Source organism: Branchiostoma belcheri, unplaced genomic scaffold, assembly GCF_001625305.1.
Source record: "Branchiostoma belcheri isolate BF01 breed outbred unplaced genomic scaffold, Haploidv18h27 scaffold50, whole genome shotgun sequence".
Lineage (NCBI taxonomy): Eukaryota > Metazoa > Chordata > Leptocardii > Amphioxiformes > Branchiostomatidae > Branchiostoma > Branchiostoma belcheri.
In genome coordinates, this window is record NW_017804132.1 from 2,035,951 (window position 1) to 2,061,521 (window position 25,571).

The 25,571-nt window shown below is 42.4% G+C and overlaps 2 protein-coding genes and 1 pseudogene across 4 annotated transcripts; 1 reads left to right on the forward strand and 2 right to left on the reverse strand.

Annotated features, from left to right (window-relative positions):
- Positions 1-90: 90 nt before the first annotated feature.
- On the reverse strand, positions 91-14,264 carry LOC109480284 (putative ankyrin repeat protein RF_0381). Of its 3 annotated transcripts, none has more exons than XM_019782457.1 (19): positions 14,017-14,264; positions 10,251-10,346; positions 9,508-9,594; positions 9,047-9,130; positions 8,547-8,639; positions 8,165-8,263; positions 7,632-7,730; positions 6,986-7,084; positions 6,203-6,301; positions 5,290-5,388; positions 4,678-4,776; positions 4,008-4,106; positions 3,448-3,546; positions 2,984-3,082; positions 2,709-2,807; positions 2,451-2,549; positions 2,168-2,266; positions 1,546-1,644; positions 91-1,069 (listed from the first exon to the last, which is right to left on the reverse strand). In XM_019782457.1, exons 1-19 carry the CDS (start codon positions 14,074-14,076, stop codon positions 983-985), a joined length of 1,794 nt encoding a protein of 597 aa, XP_019638016.1. In that variant the 5' UTR covers positions 14,077-14,264; the 3' UTR covers positions 91-982. The 3 variants fall into 3 exon arrangements, with proteins under 3 accessions (XP_019638016.1, XP_019638015.1, XP_019638017.1); XM_019782456.1 differs by having other exon boundaries at positions 9,508-9,615; XM_019782458.1 differs by lacking the exon at positions 14,017-14,264 and adding an exon at positions 13,809-13,916 and having other exon boundaries at positions 9,508-9,615.
- On the forward strand, positions 14,080-20,799 carry LOC109480358 (annotated as a pseudogene).
- Positions 20,524-24,438, reverse strand: LOC109480251 (fatty acyl-CoA hydrolase precursor, medium chain-like). The gene is made up of 7 exons (XM_019782399.1): positions 24,259-24,438; positions 23,481-23,755; positions 23,089-23,176; positions 22,690-22,869; positions 21,993-22,149; positions 21,149-21,374; positions 20,524-20,807 (listed from the first exon to the last, which is right to left on the reverse strand). The coding sequence occupies exons 1-7, from the start codon at positions 24,433-24,435 to the stop codon at positions 20,537-20,539; spliced, it is 1,374 nt and encodes a 457-aa protein (XP_019637958.1). The 5' UTR covers positions 24,436-24,438; the 3' UTR covers positions 20,524-20,536.
- Positions 24,439-25,571: the final 1,133 nt, after the last annotated feature.

The following is a 25,571-nucleotide window of genomic DNA, read 5'->3' on the forward strand; positions in this document are numbered from 1 at the left end:
ACTAGTCTGAGAAAGTGTAACGATTTTTGCCATAAATATCTTATCAGGTCCTTACGTAAGATCAATAAAAACATACTATTCACACTAATGTTTGTAATCATCTGTTTTATTTCATCAAGTACAGAAAACTGCATCCATAAAAGCAGCTTCAGTTGATCTATGCAATAGAAAGTCACTGGTCTTCCACGTAACTGTAAATAATACTGTAGTCAGAAGGGCCTCCGTTATGCAATCTAGTTAAGTACCGTTGCGCCCCCTAGTAAACGCTGTCCATGTCAACAGCCAAATTAAATGTAACATTGCTACAATGGTTCAAAACAAGTTGTTCGAACGATATGATACTATTGTTAACAATATGACGAAGATGTAATTCAATAAACAATTATTATAATAAATGGCAATCATGATTCTAGCACCAACCGTCTTGAAAAGATTTGAAGTAATAGATAATAGTAATTATAGTAGTTTTATTGTAGTATACGTTGCATAATTGTGAACCGTTTCCAAAGTCCATTATAGATCCCTGTATATCGTGCTAGCTAAGTTATATTTCACAAAGTAGAGCCTTCAAGAAAATTGTGCTGCTCAATGAATACATGTTGATGCTTACGTTTAATGTGGACCAACTCTACAAGAAATCATTCATTTTATAACCAACAAACTGTGTAACAAGTAATTATGTCTCCAACAAAAGGTACAAAATGTTACTATTAACAATGTCATGACCATTTTCCCCTCATTGCCCATGGTATTTTGAGTGGTGGTTTATATACGATAATGAGGTATTGTGACAACATACAACACTCTGCCTTTATCAGTTCGTATTTAAAATGTTACAATAGTTTCCATACAGCACCGCGACTGTCCCACCGGATACGTAAGCTTAAGATGCTAAATCAACTTGTGATAACCTTAGTATTTGTATGTCTATGAGAATATTCACGGATTTTCAAGATGGCGTTCTCGTGGTTGACCTTTAACCCTACTCTGTCTCTGGTTCTGACATCATGGACATGAGAAGGGCGCGGATTTCTTCGTCCTCTGCGTCGTCTGCTGGAATTCCGCCGTACTGCAATCAAAACAAAAATGTTTCTTCTTGTCAAACCTGCCTATAGCAGCCATAGGAATATAGGAATAATCAACATAAGATGTGCAACTGTCAAAACCGCCGAACAATTTGATCGTATACACTAAAGATCTATTTGATTCTATCTAAAAAAATGCCTCCGCCCCTCTTGAGGTGTCGCCAAAATTACATAGATTTGGGCCTAATCTGGGCCCAGGAGTTAGGAGGACACCAGTCATGCTACAAGGCACAGGCTAGTATTGCTTCTTCTTACTCCTCTCTTTGATGTCCAACATCATAGTAATGATGACTCTGGCATGTCAGAAATGCGCTACTGTTGTCCACAGCCTTGTCTTGTACGCTCCTGCACATACTCATACATTGAGATAAATGGTAGAAACAAGCTGCCAAATACTAGTAGCTACTTGACTTTTACACTAGATTTTAGTACGGTTTACGTTTATAACATATCGCCTCACCTCGTTGACCACGTTGGGATCAGCTCCACCCTGGATGAGGCTCCTCACCACACCCACGTGACCCATACAGGAGCCAATGTGAAGAGGCGTATCTCCATCCTGTATGTAGCACCGAAACAAAACGTTAAGAAACCGCAAGACAAAGATTGATTAAAAAAGCTCAAATCCTTCGTATTGCTGTACGAAATCCTATTCTATCTATCTTTATGCAAGAACATTTTTAGGTATGCGTAAAGGTGCGCACGAGGGAAGAAACTGAACCTTTACCTATGTTTTAAGGTGTGCATAAAAATTGGATTGTTGTACAGTGTATTTCCCACACCGTTTCGGTGTATAAGGGCAGTGACTATCTCCGTTTCACTAGTCTACTTCCTGTTCTATAGCCCGCACACAGGCCACAACTCATGAAGGTTGTGAATTTGATCAATGTCAAGAGAGGCCATATTGCTACAAAAACAGTGATCTAGATTCTCCAACTTGTTTTCAAGTTGCAGGATATGAGCTCTGATAGTAGTAGGTATCTATGGAGAAAGAAATTGAGAAAAATATATAGGATCGATGACGAAAACCGTGCAATGAAAGACGGCGTAACAAAGGTGTGTGCGGCTAGCAGCCGACTCACGTTGTTTTGTGCGTTTGGATTGGCTCCTGTCCTGATCAGTGTGCTGACGAGATCTGCATGGCCGCCGAACGAGGCCTTATGAAGGACACTGTGGTTGTACTGTTAAACACAAGATAAATATTCGGTTAGTTACTACATTAATCTTAAGATCGAATACCCTATCATGAAATGTAAATAAGCTGTATTTTCTCATCTCACTTGAAGGAGACATAATGGTAATTCGTGGTGCTAAGATCATAAGAGAAATACGAATTGTAAAGTTTTGAAAATCGTAATACTTTACCTTGTCTTTTGCGTTAACATCGGCTCCTGCCCCGAGAAGACGATCCACAACGGGCACGTAACCCCTAGCGGCTGCCTCATGAAGTGCAGTGCTGTCTCCCTGTTTCAGGAAATGCGTCAGTTGTAAGAGTTGCGACATGTTAAAAGGCAAACACAATGACAAATATACCACAGCGTTAGAATTTTGTTCTGGGCCTAAATTTCCATGTTAATAAAATAAAAAATCACTATATTTTGGTTTTTGAATGTTAAAACTTACCTTATTCTTCGTATTGACGTCAGCACCCGTCTTGATCAGACTGTCAACCACGTCAACATTTCCCCAGATAGCAGCATTAAAAAGCATGCTGCTTCCGTACTGTAACAAATGAGCATTACATGTATTAGACAATGTAGGAAAAACTATGTCATTAGAACAATGCCATGGCCAACGGGAGTTTCTGTGTTAAAGCTATCTCATATATGTTTTTCTTCACACTGATGTATTCATAAGAGGCAATATTTTTCTAAGAGAAAAAGTCCTATTAATCTTACCACGTCTTTCTCCGTGATGTCAGCTCCGACGGCAATCAGCTTCTTGGCCACGGCCGCGTGTTGTCTGGACACGGCCTCGTGCAGGGCAGTGTTTCCGTTCTGCAATAAAACCATCAATACGTATCGCCCGTATTACAATTATTTGTTATATATGTATTGCAAAGTTAGCATTACACAATTACAAGGCGCTGTACACATGTACAGTCATAACACCAAATCTTGAGTGCGACCATCATCTTATAAGACGGAAGGGTGCCTCCGCCTCCTCCTACTACTACTACTAGTATTGCTACTACTACTACTACTACTACTACTGTTACTGCTACTACTGAAGTTATAGTGTACTACTACTACTTCTACTGAAGTTATAGTATTTGAAGCGTTTCTAGGGCTTTTTCACCCAAACTGGAACACAAAGACACAATTATTTTTTATTATTATTTTTTTAGAACCGAATAACTCACCCCGTCCTTCTCGTTAACGTTAGATCCATGAGCGATCAGATATTCCACCACGTGGAAGTTCCCGGACAGCGCCGCGTTATACAGCGGTGTGTACTCGTACTGCAGGGGGAGGGGCAAGACATGGTTAACAAATCACATGTACGGAATATCTCATCTCCAAATCCAAATGATTAACTGTTATACAGTAAAGCTTTGTCTCTAAACCCATTTGAGCTCAAGGTATATAATGGTCATTCCGAATTGACAGACATTGGATTGATTACTGGAATAAATTTCCTTTTTTCTTCAAAATACTCTTCTGTGGAAAAAGATTTTTTTAATATATATATATCACGCATTTCCTTTCTTCTCCAAGCCTAGGTAGACCTGCAACTAGTGTCAATGGTAGAAGGATATTTGTAACCGAAGATTATCATCTCAAGTTCATAGACAAAAGGCTATACCAGCTCATACGAATAAATGAAAGAAAGTGCATGTAAATTGTACTATACGCCCCCAGCGCGGTGTAGGATACGCTTGGGTAATTTCATATACTGTGAAGTAAAGGTTTGATATCTTACGTTGTTCTTGGCGTTGACATCAGCCCCTGCCTTCACCAGTCGGTCTACCACCTCCACATGCCCTTCTGATGAAGCTTTGTGGAGCGCCAGGTCACCGTCCTATAGGGCAATGACATTTGAAGTTATAGGGGGACATCATTCGTAGCTTTGGCATAATGTCAGCGCTGAGACAGAATTCGACCGGTTTCGACTTAACATGTATTTGTCCTTCTAAAAGAATGACAGAGATCGGACCACTCCTCCAGTTATACTTTTCTGTGCCTCCCTACTGCAGGGCACCCTAACTCGAGTTTTCTGAAATTGACCAATCCTTAAATATCTCATTTTGCCCTGGTTTAGGCTGGGTTGGTTGCCCTTATCTGTCGGTCTGTGGACTAGGTTAGAAAAGGGGGTGGGGTGGAGTTGACTCCTGCTTGTAAGAACACCGGTACCTCCGCTAAGGGGAGCCCATCAGGACTCGTTTTCATACAGTGATATGATTGGTCGTCACTGTAACCCAAGCGGCCCTCCCACCACTTGATCTGTCACTTCAGTAGAGGCCCAAGCTTTATTTCTTTCTTTCCCACTGATCATGTTAGATTTTCACGTACTAAAGCTTACTGCTGCATCTATATCTACTTCTCTTAACAATTCCATCTTGACAATGTAGTAGATTTTGCAAGTTTCTCACCTCGTCCAAGACTTCTATGTCGTAATTATTCTTGATGAGCATGTCGACGATTCCCACGTGACCACCTATCGCTGCGCAGTGTATGACGGTGTGGCCATTCTGAAAAGATAGAAATTACATATAACAACTTATGTTACAAAATCTCTGTACACACACACACAATTTGTTAAGCCACTAGACGTCCATCGCTAAGCTAAGAGACCGTTGAATGACCAACATTAGACATGTGTGATCCTTAATTTTATGAGATGCACCACGATGTTTAGATATGTCTTAGGAGGTAATAAACACACAAAACATGAAAAAACATTCGATGTTATGATGTACGGAATTCTTTTCGGATCAATTTTTTAAATGCTTGGTAACTCAGCGATCGCAGCCAGTTGTTGAAAGGAGTTGGAATGAATGTTCTTACATGCAAATTGATGATAATCAGCATCACCCTCTACTTGCGTCTTTCAACGCAATGCAGGCGTTTCAAAAGTCATCAATATCAAGTCGTAATATCATCCTGGGTTAGTATCTTGCTGCAGGGTCTACTTAGCTCTCTCGAGTCTGGCGGGCCGCTAGGAGCGCTATTTAGAAAGACTAGGTTTATTAAAATGTGCTTACGTCATTTTTGGCCGCCATGTCTGCCCCTGCTCTCATCAGTCTGTCCACACAGCCCACGTGACCGTTCATGGCGGCCTTGTGTAATGACGACTCGCCATTCTGGAAGAACATGGGAATATAGAAATAATATTAACCATTTGTCTTATAACCATATAACCATATAGTCTTCTTTCTGCTTCATACATGAAATATTACATTTCTTCTTCTTTGCACTCTTAGTAATAATATTCAGTAATCAAGGGAAGACAATCCCTGGTTGTGCATAAGATAATTCCAATATCGTATTTTCTACCAACCTGATGAAATCATTTTCTGCATAATATTCTTCAGAGCAGTATAATATAATTTTATCTATTTATTAATAAGGCATTGTAAGTAATATTTTGTAAACCTTGGCTGGCAGTTGAAGACGTTGATGATGGTGTAAGCAATTTGCGTATTTAGCCCGGAAGCCAGTTGTATTTGCTCAGCTGCTACCCAACTAGGGCCGTAAGCCGGCCGGATTTCAGGCTAACATGGTATCAGTTCTCACTCACCACTAGCATCTACCAGGCTTCGGGAGGAAGCTGGAAAGAGTAAAAATTGACAAAATAGACAGATAACATGCCAGGGGGGTTGGTCCGCTAGCAGACTGTTTAAAGCCTTGGTCACAACCCGCCGTACGTTCTTCTGCGTGCTGTCTACGTTCAAAAACGTGGGAAAACCTAGGGCATCCGTGCGTGGGGAGTACAGACCACACTCTTACACCTTGCGCAACCGTGCGAGTGACGTGCGAGTGACGTGCGGCGACGCCACTCCTTCCCCACGTTTTCAGAAAAAAACGTAGCAGACATAGCCTCCCAAGAAACGTACGGACAAAAAGCACGTACGGCGGGTTGTGACCGAGGCCTAAGCCTGGTAGAGGCTAACTCACCACATCTTTGTAGTTGACGTCTATCCCTGCGTTGATAAGAGTATCCACGATGTTGGTATGTCCGCCGTCTGCGGCTGCGTGAAGCACTGTGATGCCATTCTGTAAAGTGTAATAATCATGGTTAATTACAAAATTGTGGACGGTTGGATTATAAACTTCCAATGCAATGCTTTATAAATGTCATCATCACTTTCTTTTGTCTCTACATTTTTGCTGTACGTCGTAACGAGAAGGACTTGCTATTCCTTTCGTACTTGGTCAATTCAAATAAATTGATGTACAGACGATCCCAGAGTTTGCCTATCAGAGAACATCCACGTGTGCACAGAGACTGCAATTCAGTTGACATCTCGTGCATCTTCTCGCGAGAGTTACATTTATCGGGGATGGTAATGCAGTCTGATATGAATTATGGAAGCAGAACTGTTATATATTGTTACCGCCAGAAAAGCCAATAGAGAAATACTTTGTCTCATTATTTTTCACACAAAATTAGTTGCATTTCATATAGCAGCAGATATACACGAGAACATCGGATAAGAAAGGCATTAAAAGGCACATATAACGGTAAGCAGAAGAAATTCTAGCATCATAACTCAAACAGTATTTCATTCTGAGTTCATACGTTGAAAGCTATTCGAAGCATCCAATATTTCGCTAATTCCTCTGTTTGTCTAGGTCTGAAACAGCCCTAATGCAAAGCATAGCTCTTAAAAAAACCGATGAATTAGTGGATAGATGTCAGATTAATGATGGAAATGATGATAGGACAAGGGTGCTCACGAAGTTTTTGATGGTGAAGTCTGTGCCTCTGTCCACCAGCTTCTGTACCACGCCGAAGTGCCCTCTCTCGGCGGCTAGATGGAGGGATGTGTCTCCTTTCTGTGGAATGCGTGGTGCAAAAGATGGAGTAAGAAACGCTTCCAGGGTTCGTACATTTCTTGTAAGTATCTTAGACTTTTTACATGTATGTCTTAGAATTTGAGAATTGTGCGCCTTTGAATCCCCGGAAAAACTGCTGTTAACGAAGGATAGCTAATATGCCACAAAGTTTCTCATATGATTTTTTATCTTTATACGGAAATGACGTTACAGTTTGTACGAACCCTGCAGACAAGTGGACTGAAGGGTCTACTCTACAGTTGACAGTTGACGGGTGTACACAAATCTATTACATGTTCCAACTGAGTTCCATTCAATTTTTTACAGAATCCAACAGACATATATAACTTGAAATGGAAAGTGGGTATGGTGGATACCTCTTCATCTAGATATTTCTCAAAGAATATCACTATCTGTCAGGTTTTTTCTTGCTTCGTGCTGTTGGTGCAAAAAGTTCGGTTTGAAAGACTTCGGTTTTATATTGTATTGAGTAATACTAAAGATAGTGTTAAGTCGAAAAAAAATTCTCAACTTCATGTGACCCTACCTGGTTCTTACTCTCCACATCAGCCCCGGCGCTGACCAGCTTCTCCACTATGTCCACGTACCCTTCTCGTGAGGCGTTGTGAAGCGGGGTGTCCCCGTCCTGAAAAAATGAGACAATATCAGTCTCTTTCAGAGCTTTGGAATGCACTGGAAAGTAGACAAATAAGATATTTTAGCAATCTATCATCCTTCAATAGTGCTAGTTTCATTAAGTTGCTAAACCACCGAGTGTTGAATTAAGTTATTTTTACACAGCCAATACAAGCTTAGTCAAGTTTAGGAGTGCATGCTTCCACCTCTGCAGCGATATATAGCAGTTCAAGTAGAACCAGTCAGTATTGCAGCACAGGAACTATTGAAATCTTTAACAGGTAATTGGTATTTGCTGTGTGCAAAGACACTTATTCGTCTGATTTACCATCACTGCATTATGATCTTGTCTCCAGGTGCTCTTATTCGTTTCCATCGCCAGCCTTATACATATACGACCTCACTTATAATGTGTATCTATTTGCACACTCATTAGCCTCGTACCTTATTCTTAGCCTCCACCTGTGCCCCAGCCTCCAAGAGGAGGTCCACAATGGAGGAATGTCCTTCTTGTGCGGCAATGTGCAAGGCTATTTCACCGTCCTGGAAGATACATAAGTGGAAAATTCGGTTACATCATCACACATTACCACAGGTCAGTGCTAGCCGAAAGTTTCCTTTAATTGTAGCCGAATCGGCTGCTGGAATCTGAGGCTAGAATTAGTTGGCTTCGCAAAGGGCTGTTAACATCAGGTTGGTCATTTTTACAATCCATATTGTTACAACAATGGTGAATTCTTACTAGAACACGAATCGTTACTACATGTACTACTGTGGCAGATGTGGCAATGGGACCAGAGTCTCTTTCCCAGGGCAGTGTTCTCACCTTGTCCCTCTCGTTCACGTCCTCCCCCTCCTTCAGCAGTTTCTCCACCACATCGTGGTTCCCGATCAGCGCCGCGTTACACAGGTCTCCATACTGCAACAGAGAGCACAGATTTCGTTTCCGTTTTTTTGGCGACGCCTCAGATGCGGAGGCATTTTACCAACTTACTGTACTCCCCTCTGTGCACATAGAATCCTTATTTAGTGCGTGAAATCTTTTCAACAAAGAGCATAGAGTCGTGACATTACACTACTTCATGTATACGCAGCAGGACCCTCCTAAGGGGTTATGGAAAGTAGATTTCAGCAAAAATTGTAAGCGATTTAGCGGGAGTGTTACGCCGCGAATGGCGATTACACCGGCTATACCGATACTGATTTCTTATTCTATTCTACATGTACTTGCACGGATACTTTGACAACATTGGTAAGAAACACATGTCACTTCTTACACAGTTTTCAAACATCACACGTACATGGTGAGATATGCCATATACTTACCAGAATTCTCTCCGGTAATCTCTTGGGTAAGCTGGAGTGAATGTTCGGCCTGTGTGGTTCCACAACTGCGGCGGGTCTCTCTCCCTAATGTTAACATAACATGTATTGTACTACTTTGTATAACATGTATATAAGTATATATTGAATTGCCAATTTAACATGCACCATTTTCGACTACAAAGAAGTTGAAAGGTCTGGGAAAAATTCATATCAAAATCTCAAAAACAATGTTCTGCAGCATCTCCCACAATGCAATATCAACACGAAGATACACGTTGGATGTTTGGTCAACGTTGTGTCGGAATTTTTCCCGTTGCAGTCGATATCTTTTCCGACACAACATTTGAAAACTATAGACCTAATGTCATCCTCAAATACGACCTCGAATACGACCTTAAACAAGACGCTCTGTCGAAGTACGATACATTACAGGTTTAGCGCATGCGCAGTGCCTGACTCACCTGTGTTTCCGCTGACGCAGATGCTCCTGTCTCCTGCGCCTGCGCTCTCAGCAACCCCACCAACCCTACATCCGGGTCTTCCTTTTTCTGTGCAACGTCAACCGCAACCTGTTAATGAATGGATGGATGGATGGACAGATGGATGAATGAGTGAGTGAGTGAGCGAGAGAATGAGTATGTGTGTGTGATTGAGTGCGTGAACGAGTGAGAGAATGAGTGAATGTGAGTGAGAGAATGTGTGTGAGAGAATGAGTGTCTGTGTGTCTTGAGTGTGTGAGTGTGTGAGAATGTGAGTGAGTGAGTGAGTGAGTGAGTGAGTGAGTGAGTGAGTGAGTGAGTGAGTGATTGATTGAAAAGCCATTGGTGGAAAAGTGGCAAATTTTATGCTCGTGTTATGTTGTTTCATGTTTCGGAATGTCTTAAATATGGGTGTGGATGGTCCGTGATTTCGATGATCAATTTCATCCCATATTACACACTCCTGTATTAGGTACATTAGCCTTATGGAACCTTTAGTCATGTACCAATAGTGCCATATTTTGTACTTTGCACCAAGGAATTTATACAGAAAGCCCTTTTCTATATAATGTACAATTGTTGTGCAATGAATTTTACTACAATATGAATGGATGGATTTATTGTACATTTTTGCCCCACTGGGCTAAGCACAGGTCACATTATACATATACATATACAAATACATATACATATAACTATTACATGTATGTTATAGATATATGTACCTGTACTTTCGGCAGCTCCCCTGCTGCCGTGGCTGGCTTCATGGCGTCTCCTGTGGACCGGCTACTCACGGGGGGCATGTCGGCACGATCACCGTCCTGCCAACAACAAAACCTCGTTAGTTTACAGATTTCACTGTTGAAGCGTTATCAAAGTCTTCAAGAACTGTACATCAATTAATGTACATAATCTGGCTCCTCCTAAATAGTCACAAAGCCAAAAAAATGAAGAAATAGATAACCCGACTCATAACTTGTAGTTTACATGTATGTAGCAAGCTTGTTTGATTTATTATTATTATCATAATTTCCAAGGAAAGTTTTATGTCAAGGTTACGTAAAGCTAGACGCGATTCCTTCCTGAATTTAGTGTAATTTTATAGGCCTAGAGGCTAGTGAAACCGCCACATGTATATACTAGTACCCTACCCATTTGTTACGAGTAATAAATTACATGCATATCATCAGCAACAAAACACAATCTCAAGAAAATTCGATGTATGAGAATAGAGATTTCAGTTTACCTACTGTGTTTTTGATAATTCAAAACGAAACCCAGTCTGCGCTTGGGGGAATTTCCGCTAACACCATGCAGCTTTACCCTCGCGTCTGGGCGTTATGCAAAAGCGGTTATTAGCCAGAACAGATGACAACTGTTGCCTGTCAATCTAACATTCCCGCCTCGCGCCTGTGGCGTCGGCTGCTATATTTGGGTTTGATGTCCCTAAAGTAAAGGCAAGGTCTTCACCCAGCATGTCCCGACATTGGCTCCGAGGTCACAGAATGGGAAGTTCACGTTCAACGTCACCATTCACTTAGTCCCAAGACAAATCTCTGTAATAGGATGATTCCCAGATCCTGTTCAACATATTAGTAAACTCTTAGACTATCGCGAGGCTAGTTTTGAATTTGTTCGGCAACAGTGAATGATTCGTTCATTGTTTTGGTTGGAAAGTGGGGTATCAAGTTTGCACTGATTGGTTAGTTTTGGAAACAAACGCTGACTCAACAACTTTCGAGAACAAAGAGCAATCTGTAATTGTATAATTATTATTTTTCTCGTCTAAACCCATCTAATTAAGAACGTGTACTTTGACATGTTGATTTCTTTAGCACAAAAGTCGTCTTTCCAAAGAAGTTATAATTGTTGTTATTTATGGTAGTGTTTGTCTCAGATACTAGGCTACCCTAAAGTGCTATCTGAGGTCAATGTCAAGATTAAGTTTGTGAAATATAGGCTTGGTTTATGAGATACGACGGAAATTCTGTAGTTAGAATAATTACCAGAGAGTCCAAAAAGTGTATATTCAGTCAGTTAAAGATTAGGAATGGATCTAATTTCAGCAAATAAACTACTGTTTGTTATAGTGTATGACTCAATGTAGAATATGATCTAGATCTGTTTTGTAATGGAAAATTCATTGGCGTGTCTGTTAGTCAGCATTTTCGAGTCAACCATATCAATCGCCCCCCACCACACACACTCTTAACTAAAATTTTGTAATGGAAAATTCAACGGCGTGTCCGTCAGTCAGCAACTCTCAAGACAGCCATATTAACAAACTCAAATTGTACCAGTATATGATGATGCCATGGGTAGGTGTATCTGCCTTGAAGGACAAACGTTTCTTACACTGAAAGGACAACTTTGAGTACTAACGAATTTTGCGAGGGATGGTTTGGCCTGACGTTTTACCTAGAGGCAGCTGTCGTCCTTAATCAAATACTGAATAAACTGTTGAGGCGGATAACACGCTGAATAATTCGTTTACAGAATTGGATAAAGATTTGTACTAGTATTTCTTTATTCTCGACAGTTTGACAAAGTTTTTGTCGATTTTGAAATTTCTTCTCTAAATGCATTCATACATAATACATATACACACATACAAAATACACAATACTAGTATCTTATATGGAATATCAGTTTCCAGATTGGTTGCTGTACAGACAAGTGTTGACCAACAAAGCTTTAATCTATTCTTAAGTAATCAAATCTGTACCTTGTCGTTCCGTCTTGTGTTAGGAACGGCTGTGGATCCCAATACACCAGTATTCGGCATCCTCTTACAAACAACTGTTCAGCAATACCAACTTAGGGTTTTAACCAAACTGACTCTGACATGTTTATCCGAACCCTTTTATATATGACGGTTTAAGGGTGTGGTAGAAGATTCACCATTTATTTTTGTACTGTTATGAATTTGGAAAGTAGAGTAGAAAGAATATGACTCAGGCCGTCGTGAGGGGGAGGGGGGCATGTATTTTTGAAAGTCACCCTCACTGCACTTATCATGTTTAGTAATAATAGTGGGATGTCCTACGTCAAAAAACGTTACCATGGGATGCAAGTACGTACAAAGTTACTAGCGCACTGTGTTTATAAGTACAACTACAATTCCCTCACTTACGAATGACGTCAAGTCAACGCAATACGGGTGTCGTTATCTACACTCTCCGTATTCTCAATTCCCAAAACAACGTATAATTATCTCTTAATTAATTCTGATTGACGCAAAAAAAATCAACATCAATTATCTGACAACGTCAAGTGTTACAATTTTTCCATTCATTTTCCTGACCCAGTGAACAACATGATCCACTGATAGTGAGATCCATATTTGGCAGAGTAGTATGGCTTATGTTCCAGGGGGAGGGGGGCGCATAAGTGTAACAAACTGCAACAAAGCTAGCTGTTTGGAAAGTATGCTAGTAACGACGCTTTCCCTGGGGTGTGTGTTCAGCAATGTGGGAAAAACAAGTTGCCTGGAGTAAACTGGGACAACCGATTGACCGATAATACAAACCACTACTGATAAGGAGGAAATGCCTTCGTCATCCTCCCGGCTGAATATTCTACTAACTCTCAGATCATCATTTTTTTAATGTGGTTGAGGGTACGTAAAAGCGAATTGTGTATTTCCGTCACTAAGATAGCAAAGACTGAAAGAGTTAAAGAAAAATCTAGTTGAGACAGTGTTGGGCGCGAGTTTGTACTCTTCCTCGCTATAACATCATTGGACAATCTATGCTAACTTTGATGACGATATCAGAGGTTATGTAACGCTATATCTAGTATTTTCGAAGGATCAGCTGGATATCTACGTTAAGTTAAAGCAGATAGGAATGCTTTGTTAGTGAAAATCCGGCCAGATTTCCCCACCCATGGCTTTACAGACAGGCGTGCCAGCCATTTTTGGTGTCATGGCGGCCCACACGGGATAGGAGATATCTATTTTTAAAATACATCACTGGAGCTATCTAATCTAGAAACGAAATCCCTCATATTTTCACCATATGTCTCTTGAACAGCCAAGAATGACAAGGAATATCTTTGCACTCTTATCGTAATCACACTTTTGAGATAGGCTTGATACTAGGAGTTAATTTACAAGCGCTCGCCATTACGTTTTAGTCATGGAATTCGAACATGTTCTAATGTTCTAAATTTCCCGCAGGGTACGGCCGGTATTGGCACACATACGAGTCATACATGAAAAAGATGAGAAAATCTTTTTGTACAGAAGTGTGTGCGTAGAAAAAAAGCTCTTAAAACCTTACCGTTGAGTGGCATTGCGCCTGGTCTGTTCCGCTAATCCAAGAGATACTCGTGCGGTAAACTTATCTGCTCGATATATCATGACCGCATGGAAACCACGCGGGAGTCAAGCCGAACCCTAGCTGATTCAAAATGTCGTCTGAACCAACATGGCCGAACTCCACAACACTATAGATGGTAAAACAATTAAAAAATTGGCCTTGCACGTACCTTAGTAGGTGGACCGCCGCTGTACACAGCTGCTAGTCCTTTGTTCAAAAGGTTAAACATCACTTCTTGAGGAAACAATTGGTTGGAATGAGCGGGAATCTGACGACAGATCGCGAACAACAGTCCCTGTCAGCTTTCCCGCCTTTGACGAGCCTGAACAAACAGCTGACGAAAGGGGGAGGGGGGCTGTCACAATATTAATATTTCCACGTCACAACCGCAAATTTCAAACCCTCTCGCTTACAAATCGTCAGAAAAAATTGTGTTGAGTGTTCCTTGACTTTTTTTTCTGCTCAGTGCCCGGATGTTATGCCGTGACGCGGTTCTAAAACATGGCGGCTACGTCAGACGACATTTCTGTGTGACGAAACGTCGCACACCCAGGTCCTGCGTTCTATTTTTGTCCACATGACCATAGAATAGCTCTTACCAAGGATGTCCCATATTCAGGGTCTTTCATATCTATAATAAGACTTTTAGGACGGGTAAGGGTAGCAACGAGCCAGCAGAAAAGGATCGAAAAGTACTTTCAGAAGTCCATAACCTTAACTTAAAATTCGTTCTAGCCATTTTTAAAGTGTCACGAATGAACTTGACTATTTCTTTCTTTGTTTCTGCCCCCCCTCCCAGGTAAACGTACACTTTGTATATGTCGGCCATACTTAACACAGGTGAAGAAAACCACACACCTTGTGCAAAAGATAACGTTACGTTTCACACGACAACTACAGCTGAATATTAAACCAAATTTTACCCTATTCGGAGTTTGTACATAGTCTGTGTGAGCTAAACTGATGAGGTACGGCATTCTTGATTAAAAGAATTATCTCCCCTGCCTGTTTTATACTACTTAACACATTGCCAGATCAGATATGCGGTACAATGGCTCCAAGCCCGATCACATCCATGTGTCGTTGACCTCGTTTCAAGCCCTCTTTTGCACCTGTTCACCACTTGTCTCCTCTTCGCCATCAGTTTTTAGCTGCAGTTCATACAGACATCGCACGATGGTGCAGGAATTATCCTATCAGTGCAGAAGTGCTGCTTCTAGGTAATCCCTATCACGTTAGCCTCTTCCGAAAGTAATGATTAAAACCATGCCATAGACAATGCGAATATGCAGAAACCAAACAAAATGGTAAGTCTAACGAGTTTTGGTCTTTGGTGTTGTATATTGGTGTTATACTATATAGATATGATATACATTTGCGAAAACAACGGGGAGGCGAAGATATATTTGAATTGCCAAGTTCTATCATACCATGTTACATTTTATCATATATTATCATGTCATACCATCAAAAACGCTGATCAGTACAGCCCAAGTGTCAAAGTTCAGAGAATGACACAGGTACGAAGGTCGCCAAAATAGGGTCGAAAAATCTTACTGTATGTTGTTCGTGTAGACTGTTGTATATGTGTAGACAAAATAATTAGGCCATTTAGCAATGATAGTGAGATATTAAACAGACCAATTTGGCCACCTACATGGCGCTAAATGTAGAATTGGTTTTAAAATCTTAAAGTTAAACTTTGTGCCAGGGCAAACCTTGGTGTGGCACGTCGTCACGGTACCGGTAATACCGGTCTACAAACATCCGGGCACGCCTTGCAACTTGTGCGTAACGCGCTACTCAGAAAGCCAGGGGATCCAACTAACTGCGAGTTAACACGTACAATCCACCTCGTCGAGAGCAATTTCTGTCTCGTTCCCCTAGTTTCTAACCGTCTGTGCTACCAAGGATTCAATCGTTCGTCCAACCTGAAGCTGGCAGCCGATTCCAACAGCCAATTCCAGCCGCCGATTCAGCACGGAGATTCAACTCATTGTGTCAGATTATATGCACAATTTCACCACCAAAGCCAGCTTTTGTTTTAAACCTAAAAGGAGACAAAAGAAAACATGTATGCCCTCCCTGTGGTACGCAGCAAATGTACGCTGTTCGTGACTCCTATCGTCGTATTGTTGGGTGCTGTTCTGACTTCCGGGTTGAGGGACCCGCCAGGACATTTACAACCACTTGGATCGCATCAGCCTCCGACAGGACAGGTTAGTACTTCTAATTTGTCTCCAAGCAGATGTTAGAGTCGAAGATCGTAACGTTACGTTTTCTGACAACCGGTCTTTTCTTCTGATATGTATCTAGTGTCAGTGTCTAGTGATATAGAATTTTAATTGTTTCCTGATAGCCAGACAGTGGTTGGTAACTTTCAATCCTCTTAAAACTGAACTAATGGCATTTTCTATGAAAAAGATCAAAGTCCATCACCCGCCATTAGTGTTTAGGGGTGTTCAGCTGAAAGAAGTTGACTCTCACAAGCACTTGGGATTACACCAGCCCAGAAGAGAACAAGAAATAGACATGCCTTCAAGTACCAGAGTTATCAACCATGGATTGAGGTGTTTACGAATTCATTCTTTCCTAGAACTAAGGTGTTATATTAGCAACATGTGCTTCTTGCCTAGTACTCAATAAATATATGTGAATAAACAAAAGTAAATAAAAATTCATAAAACGCATTTTGTCGCGAACTAGGTGGAATCCGTGGACGCCATCCCATCGCCAGAGGAGTTCTACCACCGTTACGTGGCCCCGAGAAGACCAGTAATTCTTTCGGGGGCTGCGCGACTTTTTCCCGCCTACAAAAGATGGAATGACTGGTACCTTACTGTTCAATATGGATGGAGAAAGGTGGGTCCTTCTTAGTCTCCACTTGACTGCTTTGCAGGCTGAATAAATAGTAGAAATCGGCCTTAAAAGAATCTAGCTGGCCAGGGGATATGGCCGGCTATAGAGGGTCCAGTTTGCCTGCACGAAGTCTGTGAGAAGTCGCTACGATCAAAAGGCAAACTTGACCCTCTATGGTGGAGAGTCTGGTGGAGACAAGCATTTCCAAATCGATGCCCTGTCGGGTATTTTTTTTTACTTCGGGTTGGACTGCTAACATCCTAAAACAGTTTATAAGTCATGTTCATATTTCACTCCATTATTTCCAGCTGCATGTTGATTTCGCAAAGAAAGAGGAGACGGACAGCTACAATGAAGAGATGAGACTTTTCGACTTCTTACAGCGCTATAAACAATCTGATCTCTACATGGTTGACAGCATTCCAAAGGTAAGATGGCATTACTATCATGAAAGTTCATCTCTGTTGGTAGTTGTACATGTTTAAAGTTAAAACTTTTGATCCAACACAAAAGTTCTCTCACCTAGAGCTTTCTACCAGTCACTGGTCTTCCTCAGTAGACTGACCCAGTGAGGCTTGTCACGTGGCTTCTTTGAAATGTGATGTCAACACTGGGTCAAAGGTATCTGGTAGACGATGTCGGCCCCCGTCGCGGTTAAGTGAAGGGTGATGGGCCCTGATGTATATAGCCTCTTTCACCCCTCTCAGGAAATAGTCTTGTTCAGTGTCCAAAATTCTTACAGTGTCAAGTGAAACAAAATGTCCAGGTCACCCTATGTGGATGTAAGATGTCATCATCACTATTGGCAGAGGCTATCTACTAAAGTTTCATGTATTCAGTATGAAACATAGAATGAAATTGGCATGAAGATAATTAACATTACATAATTTTCTTCTCTCTGGGTCCTAGGCTATGATGAAGGAAGTGTACCTCCCCCAGAGTCTAGCTTGCGGTGGTTTCGCCCAACGGTTGCAGGACATGAAGCTGTGGTTGTCCAGTGGTGGGACAGCCTCTACTTTACACATGGACAACATGGACAACCTCAACTGCGTTCTGAGTGGCACTAAAGACTGGTTCATCCTGGGTAAAGACATGGCGGAGAAATGGGGATTACATCACGACGATGGGGAAGAGATTGCAGTTGACGTTGAACGGTAGCGTTTTGTTTTTGTCTATTTTGCATTTTGAACTTTCGTTCCCAAAAAAAAGGCAATGTGTGTGTGTGTGTGTGTGTGTGTGTGTGTGTGTGTGTGTGTGTGTGTGCGTGTGTGTGTGTGTGTGTGTGTGTGAGTGAGTGTGTGTGCGTGTGTGTGTGTTTGAACAGCATAACTCGAGAAGTTGTGGAGGGATCTTTGTGATTTCTGATATGTTCTCAAGTGTTGCAAACATGACATTCCAAGGGGCATGCCTTCCGGCTTTCCTATCTCGTGTTCTGGACATGCTAAGGTCATAATTTTTCTAAGGTAGAGAGCTCTTGGCCTCTTTGACTGTTTTAGATGTATATAACTGCGGTACTACATTCTTTTAATCTCGCTAGTGTGGACATGTTCCGGTACCCTGCTCTCAGCACCATCCCGTGGTGGTCGGCACGCGTGCCCCCTGGCGACTGCCTCTATTTACCGCAGGGTTGGTACCACCAGGTGGGTATTAACGGGAGCATGGTATTTTCCCATATATTTTCACAGGGTGTGTGAGAGTGCATGGGGCCGTAGGATGAATGAGAGTGCACGGGGTCAGGGTCTATTAGAGATAGGTAGGATGTATGTGTGTGTGTGTGTTTGTGTTTGTGTGCGACATCAGAGATATATAGGATGAATGGCTTATAATACATAGGGTATACAAGGGTTTGGAGACGTGGTAATGTCTGCACGTATACAATTGCAATGGCATGCATACATGCATAAAGCTTGGGTATATATATATATATATATATATATATATATATATATATATATATATATATAGAGAGAGAGAGAGAGAGAGAGAGATATGGATAGATAGAGAGATAGATAGAGAGATAGGTAGAGATAGATAGATAGAGAGATAGAGAGATAGAGAGAGATAGAGAGATAGATAGATAGAGAGATAATATCTTGCTCCCGTTACCACCAGGTCCGGTCACACGGCAGGAACATGGCGGTCAACTTCTGGTGGACACCGCTGTCTGCCTTCAACCGCTCGGACTGCAGCGGGAGGGACTACCGGTCACCTGTGCATCTCAACACGCTGGACGTACGGCCAGGGGAACAGATTAGGTAATGGGGCAAATTCCTGGACAACGTTTAAGGGCAAAGGCATGAGCCATTCACGTTCATGTTTAAATCGAGTTACAACAGGAAAATAAAAAAAATATTCAATCTATCTATCTATCTATCTGTCTGTCTGTCTGTCTATCTATCTATCTATCTATCTATCTTTTTGCCTCCTCGATAGATATAGGCAAATATAGATATTGATAGATCGATAGATAGATATATTGATAGATTGATTGATTGATTAATAGACAGATTGATTGATTGATTGATTGATAAATAGATTGACAGATTGATTGATACATATATTGATTGATGGATTGATTGATACACTGATAGATAGATTTGATAGAAAAATTGATTGCTTGATTTATAGATAGACAGATTGATTGACTTATCAATTGATTTGAGCCACTTCCACCCTTAACCCAGGTTTGTCCTGACGACTCTGTTGGGAGAGTACGGAGGGAAGCTACCAAAGAACATGGTCCAGTCACTGGTACTGTACGAGGAAGAGAGCGTCATCACAGACAGTATCTTTAGAAGGCTCGATCTAAACGGGGACTGCTGGCTAACTACTGCAGAGGTAGAAGTATTGAAGGTTAGACAACACTTCTCTAACACCATATTAGCTTTTCAATGTGAACTCATTACTTAAAGAAGCCGATGTCTTGGCAAGACGGAGTTGTTGTTCCACGCCTTCCCTGGAAAAATATTCAGTTCTACAATTCATTGATATGCCAAACATTTCTGACTCAGGGAGAAGGGTTGCTGTTACAGTTCTATACCTCTAGCTCTATGCCTAGAAGTGGCCAAAAATAATTGGCCTTGCATTGAGCGACACCGTTAAAAAACATGTTTAGGGGGGATTCGACCCGTTGTATACCATAGCAGTTGAATTAATTAAACACGCACGAAGATCCACAGAGAGTATTTCATTTCATGACAAAGTACTTGTATATAAGCATGATGATAATAATGAACGTTTCCTTCACACGTTACAGACAGATAAGTATCAACATTCTACCATTCCAGGATGCGACAGTAGTAATAGAGGAATTGTTACCTGACGTACAGCTGCATGGAGTCAACACCTATGGGAGATGCCAGGCCTACAATAATACAGGAGGTGTATGTATTGTCAGATGATGTTCTCCAATGAAAATACCCTCAACCACTGAACTTTGGGATGTCTATTCGATTCAGTGGACGACAAAACGACGAAATAAATTTTGTCACTTGTAAACCAAAATACATAAATGTTGTTAGAGAAACATGGCTTACTCATTGCAATTGGAATTGTCACATTTTGAACGCAACAAATTAATTAGGTACACTTAGTGTTAGACGTTTTATAAACAATTCATTTGAACCCTTCTGAAGCCTGTGGTTAATAAAGTTATACACACAACCATTATGACAATCCGCCATCGTTTTAGTAGCGCTTCTGCTGCCTTCCTCAGGGCAATACTGTCTGGTTCTACATCAAACTGCTGCTAGGTGGTGCTTTAGTGGAAGAACAGTTACTCAAGCAGCTGGATATAATTTTGTTACTCAAGCAATTTTATATGTGCTGTCTCACAAGAATGCTGATAGAGCATAAACCAAAGACAATATCACTACAATACTGCTTATGTGAAGTTTTGCTGCGTTGCTGGTTGGCTCTGATGACGTCATTCCCATCAGCCTCGGCACCTCTTCATTCCAGAACTTCATCCGGGACCTCCTGAGTGCTACGTCAGCAGATGACGTCACGTCGAGTTTCAGGTAGGCTTGGGAGGAAGGCGTGTAGCGGGGCCAGCGTGTCAAAGGACGCATGCGTGCTGACCCTGTAGAGTCATTTGGGTCTCTAAAGAAGAGAAACAAAGAAATAAAGCATTCTTTTGGTGGCGAATGCTTGAATCTGGTTGGTTTAGAAATATGACTGTAGCATATAAGTGCGAAATCAGTGACTTCAGAGCCCAGCCGAGGCCTGGAGCGGCCCATTTCGAACACCGTTCTGTTCGAATTACGTCAGATCGAACATGGTTCGCGTTCTACAGCAAGTGGGGAGATCGGGGCCCAAATTTGACCATTGTGGGTGGCAGAAGACAGTATCAAATTGGCCAGAGAGGGTCCTACACGCCACCCAAGGCCACTTTGATACTGTCTTATGCCGCCCTAGAATCTGCTTGGAGACTATGCACCTACCCATTGGTGGCAAAGTTGACCCAGTACGCCATGAAGTCCCTACTCAGTTCCCGCTCCTGTTCCGTCATGGCGTACAGCCAGGTTCCGGAAGTGACGTTCTGCAGGAGAGGACTGCCGAACACGTACCACAAGTCATCCCCGTGGTCAGCCCTGACGTAATCAGGCTTGAGGGACAGGAGGGACGTGCGATGCTGGAACTCGTACTGGAAAACCTTGACTGGTTGTTCTGTGGAGAAAGAAAACAGCAATATACCGTGACCAACGTACATGCATTGTAATACCGTTGTGAAAGTCAGTAGGTGTTACAAATGTACTTTCTGTCCCTAATTTACATAGTCAAAACCCCTAGATGTTAAATCCGGCTTGAAGGACAGGAGGGACGTGCGATGCTGGAACTCGTACTGGTAAACCTTGACTGGTTGTTCTGTGGAGAAAGAAAACAGCAATATACCGTGACCAACGTACATGCATTGTAACACCTTTGAAGTCAGTAGGTGCTACTTTCTGACCCTAATTTACATAGTCAGAACCCCTAGATGTTATATCCGGCTTGAAAGACAGGAGCAACGTGCGATGCTGGAACTCGTACTGGTAAACCTTGACCGGTTGTTCTGTAGAAAAAGAACACACAAATGTACCGTGGTCGTCTGTATCTGTATCTGTATAGTCGGTACAACCGCCCTTCGGCGTAACACACCAGCTTCTGTATCTGTATAACCGGCGCGGCGGTAGCTGGCTACATTACACTGAACGACTTGTTACACCTAATATCCAGGGATTCTGCTTCTGTAAAGATTTGTCCCTTCCTGAGTGTAGAATAAAAATCAAGAATTATGATACCAACCTGACTGAGCCTGAGCCACCATGACAGTAGAGGACGTGAACCACATGTCTGTCAGGAACTGCAGGTACTGGTCCCGTATCGCGATGGGATCGTCTGGTCTGTCAGGGTCGCGATATTCCTGCAAGACTCGTGGTACCAGTGTGCTGGCGTCTCCTTTCTGAAAACAACAAACAGTACGGAAGATAAGGTTCTCAATCCACCACCTAAATGGTCGAAATTAACTATTTCTTGGCATGAGGGGATAAGGGACAGAGACAGGGGTCACGTCATACTTCCTGGTGGTGACGAATCCCGTGCATTCTGGCCCTCGGTTATTACGATAAAGACCAGAGGACTGGTGGAAGATTTGGTTAGTTGCATTTCTATTTGTTGGAGTCAAGTTAAATCATTCTTATCTTTACCGAAGGAAAACATATTGTTTTTGCTACGTTTCTTCTTCTTATTCTCCAAACAGTGACCTTTGACCTGACTGAACCAGACTGTCTCTCACCATGGTAACTTGTGGTGGGTTACATAATGTTGCAATTTTATAGTAGGAGGGATTTAGACTAAGTAAGAATTGACGAGCAGACCTTGTGCAAAGGTCAACATGCATTTGCTTTGCAAATGTTACTTTTCTAGTTTTACTTTAAATACCTACTACTTCTCATTCGAAGTCTTCAGTTCCTTTTTCTGATATACAAAGAATGATCCTTACTGGATATATGCCGCCCGTCATCACGGCCAGGTCCACAGGCACGATGGTTCGGAACTCGGTCATGTTCATCCCGTCTGCGTCCACATGTGACAGCGTGAGGGACAGCAGCCAGCCGAACTCGTCATTGTTCGTGCCGAGAAGGTAGTCTACCTGGTTCAGCTGGTGATTCTGGATCAGGTGCTGCAATGTGTACAAAATGCACGATGTACAAAATGATTAATAAACTGGTGGACGAGTTATCAACCAAGGATTGAGGTATTCAAAAACTCACTCTTTCCTAGAACTCTCACAGAGTGGAACTCGCTGTCACCAAGTGCAGTAAGGCTACTTGTTAATCTTACAACGAATCAAAGACTTGCCTTCAAATCGCCAAGACAGATTAAAGAAATGTACACTTACCCAGGGATGTTCGGGAAGAAAATGGCCGTCAATCACTAAGTACGGCAGGCCTACAGCTGCTGCTCCCTGGATCTCATCTGCAGTTTTGCTATGGACGGACATGCCAAATTATGTGTTTGTTTGTTTGTTTGTTTGTTTGTTTGTTTTTTAAAGTATTTCTTTATTCATGGAAAGCTCAAACCGGGCTACTGGCCATGTCATTGAGGAGGTGAGAGAAAAAAGTTAGGGTCCAAGACAAGAGATGCATACAGGGTCTAACAAAGACACAGATTACCAATTGCATGTCTTATCCAATATAAGACATAGCGCAAGAAGACGGGGAAAATGTGTTTCTTAATCGTCTCGGTTGTATTGAACATTGCTCAAATATGAAGAGAAACGTAGGCACACACCCTCGAAGGCATCGCATCATGTTGCCATAGTGATTGACGTCACAGCCAAGTTTACCGGCGATGGTCTGTGTCCCTGAGATGTCGCCCTTCTCCTTAACCGGCATCAGCCCCGCGCCGCTCTCCGAGATGGCCCGGTGGAACAGTCCGGTTGCCAGGGGAGACATGACGTTGAACGCCACGCTGAAGCCTCCAGCTGACTCCCCAAATATGGTCACGCGGTCAGGGTCCCCTCCGAAGTTCCTGATGTTGTTCTGTACCCACTGTAGCGACTTGACCTGTAGCAAAGTTATTGTAAATTCATTGTGTTTACCTTCGAAGAAGGAAAACATGTTGTTTTTGCTCAGTTTCTTCTTCTTCTTCCCCTAGTCAATGACCTGGAACAGACGTCTCTCACCATGGCAACTCGTGCTGTAGCATCACCCTGTGGTGTTGGGTTACATTATGTACGCAGGTACACACACACACACACACACACACACACACACAAACACACACACACACACACACACACACACACACACACACACACACACACATGCACACACACGCACAAACATACGCACACAAACACACACACACACACACACAAATGCACACACACGCACAAACATATGCACACACACACACACACACACACACACACACACACAAACACACACACAAACACACACACAAACACACACACGGCCGTTCCTTCTATATCTGTATAGGTATAGCCGGTATAACCGCCCCACGGCGTAACACACCAGCATGTAACTTTCATGAAAGGTAAAAGCACCTGGTCTAGAAGTGCGAAGTTTCCCGGTGCCTCGTCCTCCAGTGTCTGTAGGAATCCGAGCGGGCCCAGACGATAGTTGATGGTGACGATGACGACACTGTGATACGCCGTCAGCACCTCTCCCCCATAGGTACGGGCTGTACCCAGTGTGTAACCACCGCCGTGGATCCAAACCATCACCTACATCATGTAAAAGTCATTTAATATGTGATTTTATTGACTAAAATCGTCTAAATAATATACATGTACTAGTATTTCCGTAAAACTCATATACCCACAGAACTATAACGAAAAGTGTGTGTAGTATAGTATTAAGGTCCGCTAATACATGTTCAAATTCCTGATGGCAACAACACCGACGTCAAAATGACGTCATAAAATGACGTCATACATATCTAATCTAGCCGCCATCTTGGATCGTCAATCTTGAATTTTTTTAAATACTTTTTTTCAAGAATACAGTCTATTAATGCAGTGCACTTGGACTAGAAGATTCATATAAAGGTTTTATACAAACAAATACAAAGTAGTGATGAAATCCTCCATTTAAATTATGAATTTAAATGATAAAACTGACATCATTTACACATAAGATGTTATTAATGTTAGAAAGCATGTGATGGCACGACGTATGTGCCCGGTGTCAAGCCATATACATGATCCTGCTAAAAACATGACTCCGACAATGTACTCCAATATACCTGAGACAAGGCGTGAGAGGGTTTTAGTGGGTGACTCAAACCTCACCTACTCGTAAGTCTAACCACCTCCATGGTTTAACGCTAAGCCCTGAAAAATTAACCCAACTCTAACCCCAGCTAACTCTAATACCACCCCTAACCCTAACCCTAGCCCTAAACCTCTCACGTATGTGGCAGCTCAAGGACTTGGCTCAACACCTGGCCCTTACCGGTAAGTTCGCAGTCGGTGAGACGTTACTTGTGTAGACGTTCAGATTCAGACAGTCCTCGCTCTTGTTGCCCGGTATCCTGAAAAACTCCAGATACAGGTTCACTGCGCGGCTGTTTTTTCGGAACCCCGCCCAAGCGTCGAACTGAGAACAGGCGTCCCCGAACCGGGTCGCATCTCGGGTACCGGTCCAGGGGAGGGGGTCCTGTGGGGGGCGGAACCTGGAAGAATGGATGCACAGTTTGAACGGGGTTACAATGGCAAAGAACCGCACCGTCACGGCTCCAACACCAGACCCGTCGCTTACCTGCAGCCACTGTGGCCGAGTATGCCTGTCAAGAATCGGACTTGTCAGCCACCACCGGGCGTGCAGCAGGAGAGGGAAGGGCCCCTGACAATCTTCG

Bases quoted from the DNA above. Each gene is read 5' to 3' on its own strand.
- LOC109480251 (XM_019782399.1), bottom strand. From the start codon at position 24,435: ATGGTTTGGATCCACGGCGGTGGTTACACACTGGGTACAGCCCGTACC. The intron at 22,150-22,689 runs GTAAGGATCATT...TGTTGTTTTCAG, and splicing joins TGACGGGCGGCATATATCCA to AAAGGAGACGCCAGCACACT. The intron at 21,375-21,992 runs GTTGGTATCATA...CTTTCTCCACAG, and splicing joins GGTGGCTCAGGCTCAGTCAG to AACAACCAGTCAAGGTTTTC.
- LOC109480284 (XM_019782456.1), bottom strand. From the start codon at position 14,076: ATGTTTAACCTTTTGAACAAAGGACTAGCAGCTGTGTACAGCGGCGGT. The intron at 4,777-5,289 runs GTAAGCACATTT...CTATCTTTTCAG, and splicing joins ACATGGCGGCCAAAAATGAC to AATGGCCACACCGTCATACA. The intron at 2,550-2,708 runs GTAAGTTTTAAC...TTCCTGAAACAG, and splicing joins ACGTCAATACGAAGAATAAG to GGAGACAGCACTGCACTTCA.